This window comes from Montipora foliosa, chromosome 13, assembly GCF_036669935.1.
Source record: "Montipora foliosa isolate CH-2021 chromosome 13, ASM3666993v2, whole genome shotgun sequence".
In the NCBI taxonomy this organism is placed as follows: domain Eukaryota; kingdom Metazoa; phylum Cnidaria; class Anthozoa; order Scleractinia; family Acroporidae; genus Montipora; species Montipora foliosa.
In genome coordinates, this window is record NC_090881.1 from 8,228,717 (window position 1) to 8,243,716 (window position 15,000).

At 43.3% G+C, this 15,000-nt stretch overlaps 1 protein-coding gene across 1 annotated transcript; it reads right to left on the reverse strand.

Annotated features, from left to right (window-relative positions):
• Nucleotides 1-8,709: 8,709 nt before the first annotated feature.
• LOC137981633 (uncharacterized) lies at nucleotides 8,710-9,960 on the reverse strand. The gene has a single exon (XM_068828714.1). The coding sequence runs from the start codon at nucleotides 9,958-9,960 to the stop codon at nucleotides 8,710-8,712; it is 1,251 nt and encodes a 416-aa protein (XP_068684815.1).
• Nucleotides 9,961-15,000: the final 5,040 nt, after the last annotated feature.

Below are 15,000 nucleotides of genomic sequence, written 5' to 3' on the forward strand. Positions count from 1 at the left end.
ATGCTGTGAAAATCTCAAGATAAAAATAAGAAAATAGGTGATTGTAAGAACGTTTTCCAAAGATCAAAGTTGGATGGGATAAAAGTTATGTATTGAAGATGTCACATTAGGGGTGCGACCACTTATAATGGCCGGATTTGGAGAAGATGTTCTGCGATGATAAGGGCGTTAAGCCAGGGTTGATTGACAAAAGAGGTCAAAAGAAGGGTAGTCAAATACTGTGGATTACAAAAACATTTATAAGTATTCATGTTGCAAGTGCCAGCCACATACAAAATGCAAAGGACGATACTAATTGGAGAGGAGTGGACAAATAAATAAAAAGGTAACAGACGCCCGAAGAATTTGTAGAGTCAATGATAAGAAAGAATGAAAATAACATGGAAGGAAAAACTCAAAGCCTGTCGAAATTTTCAAAGCTAAAAAAAGTACAGGGAAATATTATGCGTAATGCTTTTTGTCGAGGTTCTTGGTCTATTTAATGCCATTAAAGAAGACAAAATCGCTTGTCTGAGATACCATTTACTTTTACAAAAGACTGATGATAAAAATTACGGCTACATCAAGCCTGGTCGATTTGTGTAGTGTCTATCTGACGGATTTGTTCAACCGAGGTCAAGTACATGTATGTTAACGTGCATGATATTACGAAGCTCAAAGTGAAATCATGATTAATTAAACAGTTGTGTGATTTATCGTTCTTCTGAAAATAAACATTTTTACAATTCGTGCGATCCACTCATTTCTCCGTCTTTTAAACAGACGTTACGGAAATAATTTGTCAAGACGACACATGAAAGATTTAAGCAAACATTTGTGCCTAAGTGTTCACAAATTGGATAAACAAATGCCACAAGAAAAAAAAATTCTATCTGACAAACAACAACATAGGTCATACCTATGGGGTTAAGGTGCTACATATAAATTATAACTGGCAGAATGAGTTCCGTGACCTTGGTCCCTGACCAAGATGAACTGAGGACGCTTTAACGAAACCATACCAGACCCGCTCAGTAAGTTCCACAAAGTTTGGTTATCCTTAAAACTCAGTTAATTGTTTTCTAGAAATACTTTACTGTCGATTACTGCATGTCACCTACAGTCCCAGACATAATTGTTGGGACACTTCTGCCTCTTCCTTCCCTCTCAATGTTGGTGTGAAAGATTTGGTGACTGAACTGCGATAAACAACAATGAGAGGGGCAGGGAACGCACGAGGAGGGAACAGAAGATGTTGACATGAAGTGTCCCAACTATTTATGTCTGAGACTGTAGCTATCAACTCAGGCACTGCATGGTAATCTCCCTTTAACTACAGAAAACCAGTACTGGCAGATAGCTATTAGCCTTTAAGCAGCAAAATTTCTTCAGTTAAAGAGTTTCCAGATGTGCTCATCAGTATAACCTGCTATCATTTTTGGACACAACACGAAGATATATAGGTGGTAAACCCCTCGCTTTGCTGTTTCAGGTTTACACAGGAAGGTATGTACCTCCAGCACAAAGAGCAAATCCTGTCCTGACTGTAGAAAACTGAATGTCCGAAATTACATTGGGGACATTTGTCACAGTTCACCTAGATGACTGCGATAATTAAAGTGCCAGTAATTGGAGAAGTGTTGAAAGTTGAAGAAGAAAGCATCAAGATTCATTACTGGCAAGGCTCTTTCAAAGGAAAGTGGAGGCCTCAAAATGCTCCAAGAACCTGGAGTCCTTGGATAGACGAGCTTCCTAAAACGTGTATCATCCTTTGTTCATTTTCTCTGTCAGATGACAATAAACTCTTGCCGTCTACTAGAAAATATCTGCAGCAGGAGTATTCGAGATTGAAAAATCTGAATTGAGATTAATTTATCTAACGACAGCTAGTGAGGGCTCAATTTGTGGGAAACTGATCGTGAATAATATCGTTTTAGACAAAGGGACTTTTCGCCTCTATTTAGCTACGGCGCCAGACAAAACACAATAACCTAATTTAATTTTTGGGAATATTTTCATCGAGGGGCTGACTTACTGTTGGAAAATTGCATCGCAGTTCAGGGGAACGGCTTGCTTGGCCTGGTATTAATTTGGTGCGTTAGCTTATTAAATTTTGTCCTCACCGCTCCATTATAATTCATTTATCACTATCAATGTAATTGACTTGGCAAGATTGAAGTGCCTTGGTTTTCTATTTAGGTGCTGATGTGTGAATGAAAGTCTCTTGTGGTGACTGCAAAAAATGTCTCACTAAAGACGTCTCCGCTACCATTGTCGGTTTTTGTCAGTATACATTAAAATAGCCTAGGTTTTTTTAATTATTATTTGAGGTTAATTTTTTTTTCACAAAGTAAACCACCCTCGAACACAAGGGTGATTCGAAAGCTATTTGCTCAGCGTTGGTTTCAGAAATTTTCGAAACCACCTTTGAACAGGGTTCAACAAGAATTGCCATTGGTTTCGAAAATTTCCGAAACCAATGACAGTTGCACGTTGTTGGAATATGGCTCTAAAGTGATCAAAAGAAAACATATACATGGCCATTCAATTTCCGGCCAGATGGTTTCAGAAAATTCTGAACCCATCATCGCCCACTCAGATCAGCTTGTAAGTTGGAAATGCTTTACCACTCTTAAAATATGAGATTGGTGGATACTGGTTTCAGAAATTTCTGAATCCAGGCAAAAAATTCCTCGGACAACTTTCCAAAATCATTACTAAGTAATCTTGGTTTCAATATTCCCTTGATAAAATGATGTTAATGCTTGGCTTCAGAAATTTCCGAAACCACTAGGCTGTATTAAGGGAAGTTTTCTTTATTTAAGACGGAAAATCTTCCCTCTGTCAGAAAGTTATCACTGGCAGCCTAATTTTAGCCGAAAAATGTGGTCGAAAATTACCCCTGAATTACAATTTAAGCTTTCTCGGCTAAGATTGCTTTACTGCTTACAAAATCAGCCGCTCTTATAGCACTTAAAAAGCATATGATTTCAGTCTTTTAAGACTCCGTTGAGGGGGAAAGATCAATTTCCGGAGGAAACAACTACATTGATCAGACTTCTTTGCCGAATTTTCACTAAAAGTCAGTTAAAAAAGGTACTATTTCAGCCGAAAATTAAACTTTGGAATATCCCCCAACGTTTTGGAACGTGTTACAATCATCGAAGGAAATAACAAAAGAAAACTGGCAAAAGGCAGCAAAGATAATGTCCAGAAGGAATGCAATTGTCCGAGGAATACCACGTGCCCATTACAAGGAAAATGCCTCTCAAGAGACATCGTGTATCAGGCAACGGTGAAGACCAGCGAAAAGGAAGAAAAGTACGTAGGACTCACAGCAACTGATTTCAAAGCAAGGTACGCAAACCATAAAGCATCGTTTAAAGCAAGAGCGAAGAGCAACTCAACTGAACTGAGCAAATACATTTGGCAATTAAAGGACAGCAACACCGACTATACAATTTCGTGGAAAATTATTTGTCCCGCCTCGCATTATACTAACGCGACAAAACGTTGTAATTTATGCATAGCTGAAAAATATTACATCATATGCCAGCCGCAAACAGCAACACTCAATAAGCGCAACGAGTTGATTAGTAAATGTAGACACAATGAGAAATACCTATTGAAGAACGTTAGGTAAATAGGAGCGTGCAACACGAACGGCCATGTATGACTAAAAAGCGGTAATCTTCAACGAATAAAATCACTCTTGGTTACACACTGATGAGTGCAGGACAAACTAAACGTCCTGTACGAAACAGGCCTGTATGAAAACCAGAGGCAAAAGTATGATCGTGTCCTGATTATTCATTCATTTATATATATATATATATATATATATATATATATATTGTATATTACGCTCACTGTTCATACAGTTTGAGCACTCTCTGGATTGGGTGGAGAGCCTCATAATAGGTGTTCACTATTGGCATAATGCTTCGCTCACTGCTTGCAGTTTGAGCACTCTTGTGACTCCACAATGCAATCCAACAATGTGTAACCGTACATCCTGTGCCCAAGTTCAGGAGCTGCCATAAAGCCATTATGGTAACAACCGGGAGGGCACATTGTATACATATTGTATATATATATATATATAGAAAGCAACTAGCTCGCTAGTTTCTGCACTCTGGTATGACTTGGATGTACCACATGTGTGGGACATCTGGGGTGGCTTTATAGCTTAACCTCCATCCTAGACATCAGCACTGCACTGATGAGGCCCAGAAGCCCATCATAGCACGTTTCATACCAGATTTGTGGTAGGCTAATTGGCTTTTTCTTTTTTTGTTGGACCCTGTCCTAAGTACCTGCTGGGACGGAACGGCGTGGGTCCTACCCTAAATTGTTTTCGGTATGTCTCAGCCTACGCCTGTATCCCCTCTGTGGTCTGATATTGTTGTGAATATGTTTGTGCCTCCCTCTGTTTCTGGAGCTGGCCAATCTGATTCGCCATCCCACATGGATACCAGTCCTGGTGGCTCTTATGCTGATAGAGTGACTCTTGGTGATGTTGATTCTCGTCCAAAAGTTTCCAGTGTAGCCCCGCGTCGCAGGTCTTATCTGTCTTCTTTTGAAAGAGAGCATTTTGATGTTTTAAATGTTATGCCTGATCGTCCTGCTTCTGCATACTTCATACTCCCTGACAGCTCAGTTACGACTAAGCAAATCTTTGATAGCTTGGTGAGAGATGGCTTTCCTCCGACGTCAGTCCGTTGTCTTCAGAGATCCCAGAATGGGTCAGTGGTCCTCACCTTCACGAAAGAGGAGATCCGAAACAAATTTCTGCAGCAGTCGTCTTTCTTTGTTGGAAACCAGCCTCATGCAGCTCATCTTGCAGGTAGAGCCTTGTCTTATGTTGTTGTGTACGACGCTCCTTTTGAGTTACCTGACTCGGCCTTGACCTTCCGTTTGTCGAAGTATGGCACTGTTTACTCCCAGCGTCGCTCCTCCGTCCAGGGCTTCCCCCAGGTCCAGAATGGTATCCGTACTCTTCGCATGTGTATCGATGACCCCATCCCGTCATACCTTCGTTTTGGCAAGTACCTTCTTCGTGTCCAGTACGAAGGCCAGGTGAAGACCTGTAGAAGATGCAACGAGCCAGGTCATTTGGCCCAAGAGTGTCGTCAGATGCTCTACTTTAACTGTGAAGTGATTGGCCATCATGCCTGTGATTGTCCTGCTGGGGTTCGATGCTGTATTTGTAAAGAAGCTGGCCGCATGGCCCTTGACTGCCGCCACTCTTGGTATCGCCGCCCGCTTTCGCATCATGATGCCGTTGATGCTGAGCCCCGAGCCAGCCTGCTGCTGAAACCCTTCCCGTGGATGTGCCCCCCACTACTCTAGATGCTGAGAATGCTGATTCGGGTGACGTGGATCATGATAGCCCCCCAGTGGAGAATGCAGAGGAAGATTCGACAGGTTCTGGGGACGATTCTCTGGAAGCTGAATTTGACCAGCCCTTGGCCTCGGCCCTTTCTTCTGAGCCTGCGCCTGACCTTTTAACTTCTCAAGGCCTCATCAAGGATGCCCCTGATGTTCAAGTTCCCGGAGTGCAGGAATTTCCCGCTTCTTCCCTGACCGATACGAGTGTTGAGAGTGACGAGTCTGAGCCTGAGAGTATTGCCACATCTGAACTGATGGATTCCGACGCTGTGCCTGATAATATGGCTCCTGTGTCTGAGCGGCCCTCTCGCCGAAGGAAAAGATCTCGACATGGCTCGTCCCGACGCGATGCTTTGGGCAGGTCATCTCGTCTGTCTGTAGTAAGTAAGGATGCCCCCACTTAGTTTAGCCTTCTTAAAGTGCACTACGATTAATGTTAGGGGTTTAAGTCAACGTAAGTTTTCGCTGGTCTCTGATTTCTTTCGTGCTTCACGCGTAGACTTTTGTTTCATTCAAGAAACTATGATTTCGAATGACGCTGTTCTGCGCTCCTTCTCCTCTTCGTGGCCGGGTCCCAGCTTCTGGGCCCCTGCTGTCGGGAGGAGAGGGGGGGGGGGGGGTAGCTATCTTATGTTCTGATGTTTTTCGTAATAATGTTTCTGTTTGGCAGAAGGATCAAAGTGGGCGCATTCTCAGCTTACTTGTTAAGTTTGACGATTTCAATCTTAATCTAGTTAACCTTTATGTGCCGACGATTCCGGCTGAGAGAAAGATTTTCTTTCAGTCGTTCCCGTCCTTTTTTCTTCCAAACTCCCGGCTCCTTAGGGGGGGGGGGGGGGGATATGAATTGTTTTGACTCGGCGCTTGACAAATTGGGTAGGTCAGTTTCCCTCGACTCCGGCTTATCGGACCTTAAATCTCGCTGTAACCTCCGTGACGCTTGGCGTCTTTTGCATCAGGTATTCTCGTCTCTTTAGACCAGGAGAAAGCCTTCGATCGCGTTAATCGGTCCTTTCTGATGAATCTTTTAGAACACTTCGGTTTTGGGCCCTCCTTCTGTAGCTGGATTTTCACTTTGTATAACGGCGCTTATATGCGTATCCTAGTTAACGATTTCCTTTCCGATCCTGTTCCTTTGCTACGGGGGGTCAGGCAGGGCGACACCCTGTCCCCTATGCTTTATGTTCTCTGCGTTGAAGTTTTAGCCTGCCGTATTAGGGACTCTCCCGCGATCGAAGGCTTTCTCTTGCCGGGGGCTGATGGTGTCCAGTTTAAGGTCGGTCAGTATGCTGACGATACTACGACCTTTGTTAAAAACGATTCTTCCCTTTTCTCACTTTTTGACGCGATTGCGTTTTACGAGCGTGGCTCTGGTGCGAAGCTTAATTTGTCCAAGACTGAGGCCATGTGGCTTGGTGCCTGGAAAGACCGCCTTGACGAGCCACTTGATCTCACTTGGGTTAGTAAAATGAAGATTTTAGGCGTATTCTTTGGTACTGTTGACGTTGAGCGCGATAATTGGGAACCGCGTTTGTGCAAACTTGACAAAACTCTTTCTAGATGGAAGTCGCGATCCTTGTCCTTTATTGGCAAGGTCCTTTTTTTGAATATATTAGCGTTAAGTAAGTTGCTCTATGTGTCGGGCGTTTTAGTACCCCCTAAATGGGTTTATAGTAAACTTGGCCCTTTTTCTGGCGCGCTCGATTAGAGACTGTAGCTCGTAAATCGCTTATTTGTTCTGTTGATAGTGGAGGTTTGGGTTTAAAGGATTTTTCTTGCCAGGCCCGCGCCCTGCAGCTTGCGGCTTTAGTTACTTCCGTGTCCGATTCTAGTTCTAAGTGTTTTTACCTCGCTAAGTATTTTTGTGGCTCTGTGTTAGCTCCTTTGCGGCCGGAGTGGGCCGGGCTGCGCGATAACCAAACTCCAAGTGCTGCCCGCCCCACTGCCTTTTATGCGAGTGTCCTTTCTTCCTTTCGGGTCACTGATTTACCTCCTGGGTTTACTTACACGTCTCACGCCTTTTACAAGGTTTTGCTAGCGAATTTCTGCACCATCCCGATTTTCCCTGCCCTCTGGTCAGGCTTCGTTCCCTCTCGGTTTTCCCTTTCTCGGCATTGGGGTTTGATCCGCGATTCATTTACTGAGAACTATAAAAATGATCTCGCATGGTTGATTACCCTCCGTGCCGTTAAGGTGCGACATTCTCTTCACACCTGGGGCTACATTCACTCGCCTCGCTGTGCTTTATGCGCCCGTCTAGAGACCATTGATCATTGTTTCTTGGCTTGTCGTAGGGTTAAATTGGTCTGGTCTCGTTTTGTCCTATGTTATCTGCGCTTTTGTCACCCCCCTTCGTTCCCAATTGCCCCTTCGTGTTTTTTTTACCAATTCCCGATGCCCGAAAGGAAGTGCCTGCGTCTGCTTTTGTACATCATCAAGTCTATTCTGTGCGGTATTTGGAAATTTCGTAATAAGGCTACCTTTCACAATGGTGGGGAGGACTCTAGAGCTATCGCTAAGTTTATTATTGCTGATCTTAAACGTAGGATCCAAGTTGACTTTCATCGCTTTTCTCAGCCTAAGTTTAATTCTATCTGGGTTCATCCAGCTGTATACAAAGTCTGTGCTGATAAGCTTGTATTTTTCTTTGAGCTGTAGCCTCTTCTCTTGAGTAATTTTGTAAATATTGTTTTTATTTGGTTTTTGAATAAAGTTTTACGATATCACTGTCTGCAGTTAGATATAGCTCTTTGGTATTACAAAGCTTTTGCTTTCATGTTCAAATTGAGCACTCTACTAGGATGAGTCATTGCCGCTAGCAATTGCTCACTGGCTCGCTAGTTTGAGCACTCCGGCATGAGTTGGATGTACCACATGTGTGGGACATCTGGGGTGGCTTTATAGCTTAACCTCCATCCTAGACATTAGCACTGCACTGCTGAGGCCCAGAAGGCCGAAACAGTACTGTCTGCAGTTATATATTTAACAATTATTCTACGAGGGCGCGCTGGATATGAAATGATATATATAACCAACGAGGCGCGTAGCGCCGAGTTGGTTATGATCATTTCATATCCAGCAAGTTTTTATTAAAAACCCCAACATCACAACTCTTTTATGTTGAATTTATTTGGCACAAATTAGCAACATGTAACAAGTTTTGGTGCAAAAATAGAATGATTGACAAAAATGTCAAAATACATGATTGACAACGCTGACAACGGCTTCGCAAACTCGCTGAATGAGATCGAAAAAAAGTCCAGCAAAGGAAGGAATGTCAATATTTGGTAGAGTTACAAACGAAAAACACTCTCTAGAGGAGTGTCCCACAAAAGGGAGTTAATTTGAAGGACCAAAATTGTTGAAAACTTGAACGTTGGTGCAATTGTAAAAATTTAGTTGAGGAGGAAAATGGTTTTCGTGCTCCAAGCGTGTCACATTATTTGTTGTGTTCGTTGAGACTGCAATGTCGTTTTTATGGATCTGATCTGACGCTGGATATGCCTCAATTTCACCTGATTCACTTTTAGACTGATGATGGAGTAATGAAGCCCTGTTTTCCAGGATTTGGGTTGAAGGATGGGACCCGCGGTTGCTGTTAAGGACAAAATTACTGAGGATGCGCGACATCTTGTGCTGCTGGTCGAGGGATGGTCGCTCATTGTAAGATTCAATCGACTGGTCAGATTTGTGGCCGGTTATAGCCTTGATGTGTCGTGTTTCACAGTCGCTATCAGACAGAATTGTCACCGAAGTTGCCCTGAGGCAGTGGTTGGTGAGGTAAGGGTCAATGCCTGCTCGGTTAATCATGGATTTCAGCATGTTGTCGAGAGTACTGGCTCCGATCGGCACATTGCAAAACCAAATTTCATCAACATCAGGGTTGAACTTACCGCTTTTTACTAGTCGTGGCTTCTGGAAAAGGGCATCCAATTTGGGATTTAAATGGGCCAAGTAATTTTTAACGGTTTTAACAGGACATCTTGCAGATTCTGGAACGGCAAAAATCTTCGCGTCAGATTCGTCCTCAGGATATGCAAGGCCACCCTGATAGTTTGTTGTTGATGGTAGCGAACGGGGACATTGCCTGTTCAGTTCAAAGTACTCGATTCCGTTGGGTGTTTGTCTGCGGGTAAGCATTCCAGACTTCATGTCACGTTGATTTTCTCGTCCTCGTCTTCCAAAAAACAGTCCAAGGTAAAACCAAGTTGTCCTTTGTAGCTGTGCGGGATTCTTTGTATCAGCGAGTCCAAGTTCGCCGCAGTCGAAGAGCCTCTGAATCTGCTGCTTCGAGATAGCTTTCTTGTGAACCAAACCAGCTATCTTTCCAGATTTTCGGAGGTTCTTAACGAATGCGTCCAAAACTTTGTTGGCTTCAGTAAAAGCAGCGTGACTGATTATTGAAAGCTGTTTATTTCGCGGTGGAGAACGAAGAAAGCGGTCAATGGCAGCTCGGGTAGACTTAAGCGATGTTTTCTTGTAAAATGAACCGTCTTGCTTGAAAAATCCTTGATAAGTGACTCGAAACTTTCTTTGACTGAGTTGGTTCTCAAAAGACACAGTATAAAGTTCTCCTTTGAATGAATCCATTCTTAACAGTCTTAACACACGCGTATTGCAATATTCTGTAGGCTTAAGTGAATTGGTGACTTGCGAAACGTAGACCTTTGAATACTTTCATGCGTTGAAGGACTTTTTGATGGACAGAAGTGACTCTTCTTTTGGCAATGGGCTCTTTTCAACTTGCGTCGAACAGTCAAGCCTATGTCAATCATGCGTAGAGTAACACCTGCCAAGCGAAATATGCTTCCGCAGTGCATTAGCATATTTTCCTTTGAGGCAACTATTCCTTCAAAATGATCTTTCACTGAGATTTTCACATGAGCTTCGTTAAGGTTCCGTTAACTGCATAGAGTATCAGAAATATAGAAACCATAAGAATGATAATGCCAAAGTAAAAGAAATATACACTATATCGAGACTTTTCCAGAAAATAAGACTGTTACATATCAAAGTCAAAATAAAGGGCTACACAGAAAGGGGGACAGGCTTAAGGCTCCATCTGGTAGATATATTACCTGACTGGAATCCAAGGAATGGGTGCGAGCAAAGTCATGCATTCTGCATTCGCTGTTTCAGCTCCTGTGCATACTTGGTATGAGACCGAAACCTTGTTTCCTATAGAGATCACAAGAACGAGGAGCGTGTGCATCTTTCTTCCCAGGATACGCATGGAGTCTAGGTTTACTCTCGTGTCTAGTTGTTTCGCGGATCAATGAAGTGGTGTATCGCATTCAGCGGAGTCCACGGTCCAGGTACAAGGTCGTTCAACGCAACCGGTTGTGTCGAGCGATAGTGTGGATTGTTTTAACACAGGAACAGCATCAGTTGAGCTAGTCTGGTGGCACCCTTGTAGCCGATGCATTTATACCCGCACTCCAACTTGTTTATTCACCACAAAGCACTCGCTCGTACCGCAAGAGAAAGAAAACCAAGGTCAAAAAATTGGCAAACAGCTACGAAATTACATACAGAAACGTACCTTATCGTTGATTTTACAAATTCTTGACCTCAACTTAAAAAAGACGAAGGGCGAAAAATATTCACAAATACAAACTAACTGAGCACTAGAACAAACAGGGAAAACTGAACAAACTAACGAAAAGCGACAATCATAAAAACGAAGTAAAGTGATAAAAGATAACTATTTACATGCGTAATGAACTAAGAGGTGTTGGTACGCTTCCAAAACGCGTCCGCCAGATAATGGGCTTGCTTCCAACGTTTAGATGCATAAGACACGACATCTCGGGTTTCATTTGAAGATTCACAAACATTAGGACGAAGTAAAACATACATATTACATATATATTTATTAATCCTTTGAGTGAGAGACACTATACAGGATGCTAAAAGGTCAAACGGGTCCGACGGGAGTGCATTTAAAGGCTACATAAGAGCCTGACGTATAAAGCTTAATTTGACTATCATCATCGTCCTTGCAAAATACTTGAATAAATTAATGGAGTTCCTAAATGGGGCTTAACTTAGCTTGGAAAGACCTGACTGATCCTGCACAGACAGCAATCCCTTGGCAGGCTGTTTCCAGAGGGGAATTACCATTTGAATTTGCAAATATGTGCATAAACTTATAAGGATGATTTGCACGAGTTCTAGAATATGAAGACTGAACTGAATTTGGAAGAGGTATAAGGACTAGGTTGTGAACAACTTTATACATCAGAGTTACTGAGTTTACGTATCTACGTTTTTCTAAACTATCCCAGCCCAGTGAGTGTGTCATACCTGTCACACTAGAATAACTAGAATAATCAGAAGAAACAATCATAGCAGCGGCACGTTGAATTGATTCTATAGATGCTATGTGCTGCTTTTCAAAAGGAGACCAGCAGGGTGAAGTATATTCAACACATGACCTAGCTAATGAATTATAGGCCTGCTCTTTAACATAAGTGCTGCAGCTAGATAGATTTCTGAGTAAAAGGCCCAGAATCTTTGAGGCTTTAGAATAGTAGTTTAGTAATAGGTTTTAGTAATAGTAGTTTGCTTGGCATTGATGGTTCACATTAGAAGCAGCCGTGAGGGGACGGTCGTTAAGGATCTTCTCAACCTCAGCCATGAAGGTAAGGCGAGTCTCATTATCGACTAACTGTTCACCCAGAAGACAGAATTCGAAGAGCGCGAAGCATCTTACGTATGGAACGAATAATTCTCTCCCAGATTCCACCAGTGTGACCTGCGAACGGTGGGTTGAAATGCCATCCAATTCCTTGTTTTCTGACACAGTTGTCGATATGTTACATTTCTCCAAGGCAGTTTTGATTTCCGCCTCTGCGCCTCTAAAATCGGTTCCATTGTCACTGAAGACTGCAACTGGTGCACCACGTCTGCTCACAAAGCTGAAACTCTTGTATAAAAGCATCACTGGTTAAATCATGTGCTGAATCTCGATATGCACCGGCGGAGAGCCAAACACGTAAACAGGCAGCCGTATCTCTTCACACGGTTTCGTTTTTTCTTCACGAGGAAAAAAACTTAGAACGGAAACAAACAGTGGCTCTATCGTGACGTCCACCAACGCAAATTAGGCCATTGTGGATAAATGAACTCAACTTTCGTAGGGGACTGAGGAGAACAACGCAAGCAAGCTTCTTTCTTGACGGGTGAGGGAAAGATAAATGAGGCTAATTTAAGAGAACTTCAAGCTCCTACGGGAATGTCCAGGCTTGAATGACATGAACTATTTCTCTCGTTGCTTGTTGCCAACAGTTAAACTGCCAACTCGCGGCAGTACCTTGGCCACGCGTGACCGAAGGAATTCGTGAAACCGTAAAAACCAGGCAACGGACGCTTGCAACTTGTGAAATGTGGAATGTTGCCGAAGCAGTCGTTCTAAAATATCTTTTGTCAGCACCAACGATGCTGCTCCGTATCCTTCCTCCGATGCATCACTGAAGTGGTGCCGCTGAACATTAAGAAGCTTGCCAAATCCTGGAGGTTTCATACAACATGGCCAGCCAACGAGCTTCAATTTGGGAAGTTTATTAACCCAGCAGCGCCACTCTACCAGCTTGTCATGAGAAATCCTGTCGTCCCAACCAAAGTGTTGCTTGCAAAGGTCTTGGGGGACTAACTTGACCGGCAATACAAGGGAAGAAGCGAATCCCAATGAGTCGTACGAAACAGATATTAAGGAGAATATACCCCTTCGTGTATCTGTAGTTTCTTTCTCGGAGACTCGGAAACTTAATGTGTCTTTCTCGACATTCCATTGTATACCCAAAGCACAGTCGATAGGTAGATCTTCAAAATCTAGACTCACAACAGACGCGGCCCACTCCGAAGCTGGTATAGACTCAAGAACGTCTCGGATGTTGCTTACCCACTTCATGAGATAAAACCCTCCCAAGAAGAGCAAAATAATCAATTCCCCTACTAGCGACATAACTTCATGGGCCGTGGCGACCGACTTTAGGCAATCATCGACGTACAAATTGCGATTCACCAAGTCAATTATCTGAGCGTTAAACTGACTTTGGTTGTCACGAGCTGTTCTTCTGTGGGCAAAACTCGCACAACACTGAAACGACTTGGCGCCAAACATATGAACCAGCACTTGATGATCAACAAGATTATTTGACGAAACACTATTTTTCCACCATAGAAAGCGCAGTCATCTGGTGCAAAAGGCACCTGATGTAACATCTGCCATATATGACATGAGCGCCACGTGTTCTTTCCGGAATCTGACCAACCAAGTTTTTAGTTAGATCCGGTCCTTCGAACAGTTGATCATTCAATGAGGTATCAGCGAACCTTTGCATACTGGAATACGACCCTTACATTTTCAGGCTTTTCTGCATGAAAGTCTGGGTGGTGGAGTAGCTAACTTAGAGGCTTGTCCACAACGTTAAGTTGGCATGACCCTTCGAGATAGAGTCGTCGATCGTAGCGCTTTAATTCTCAATAAGGGATGTATCTTTCTGGAAACGCCTTTCAAGGAACCTCATACGTTGTACAGCATCATTTCTGTTATACGGTAGGCAAGAGGGTTTGAAATACCTTGGCAGAGCAAGTGATCGGGACCATCTTAAATGCAAACTGTGCACTGACATGGCTTGTTTCACACTAGACCAGGCTTCATTGAACCGCTCTGTGTTAGATAGTCAGAGTTTTTCTCTGTCCTTGTGTGGGCCTAATTCCATTAGTAGGGCTAACGCTCACATGGTTTAAATGGGTAGAAAACAGCACTTAATAGTGAATTCTGTTCAAATATAAAGTGCTACACTGTCAACGTTTGCCAAAACATAACCCTTCCTTGTACTTGTACATATAGTCTCTTCAGTTGACTTGAAAGCATCTCTTGACCACCACTTAAAACATTAACATGCATTTCATAGCCCCTCTGAAGATCTAGAAGACCAATGAGTGTCCATCCTAATAGCGTGCAGACTGCATAAGCCTTCTTTCATCTACCGCATCTTTGTTCAAACACCCAGTGTGTTTCAGGGTTGTCGTTACAGGTTAGAATCTCCACCGCTTTCCCTTTAAGCTTTGGGAAGTCGATACCATGTAAGTGAGACTATCCTTTCATATCTTCATAACTTGTATGTTCTGTCTTGATACGGGGAGACGGTCGACCGTCCACAGTCTGTCCAAATGTATACTGTTGTCTGACTCGTTTACTGTTCACTGTTGTAAGTGAGTACATCACAGGTTTCCCAGATAAGTCTAGGCTTTCCGCCAAACTGTTGGTGCAGAGGGTAACACCCGAGCCAGCATCTAAAAGGGCGTATGTCTCAACCTCAGGACCGCCATTTGCGCCACTTAGTCTTACAGGGACTATACGCAGGCTCACACGAGGTTTCCCCGGATCGAATGGCTGCACACTGGCCTTCAACACTAACCGCTCCGTCAACATTGACCATACTGCCTTGGTCTTGGCTCTCCCCCCTAATCTCATTAACTGGTTGGCTAACTTCTTCTATTACTCTCAGCTGAGGAGGATGTAGCAGCGAGTGGTGACGTTTACCGCAAGCACTGAAGAGGCGCGCTCTAAATAGCTTACACCGCCTAGCAAAGAGGATCGCCTTCGGACAGTTGGCACAG

Excerpts from the sequence above, each read along its gene's own strand:
- LOC137981633 (XM_068828714.1), bottom strand. The coding sequence starts at position 9,960 with ATGGATTCATTCAAAGGAGAACTTTATACTGTGTCTTTTGAGAACCAA.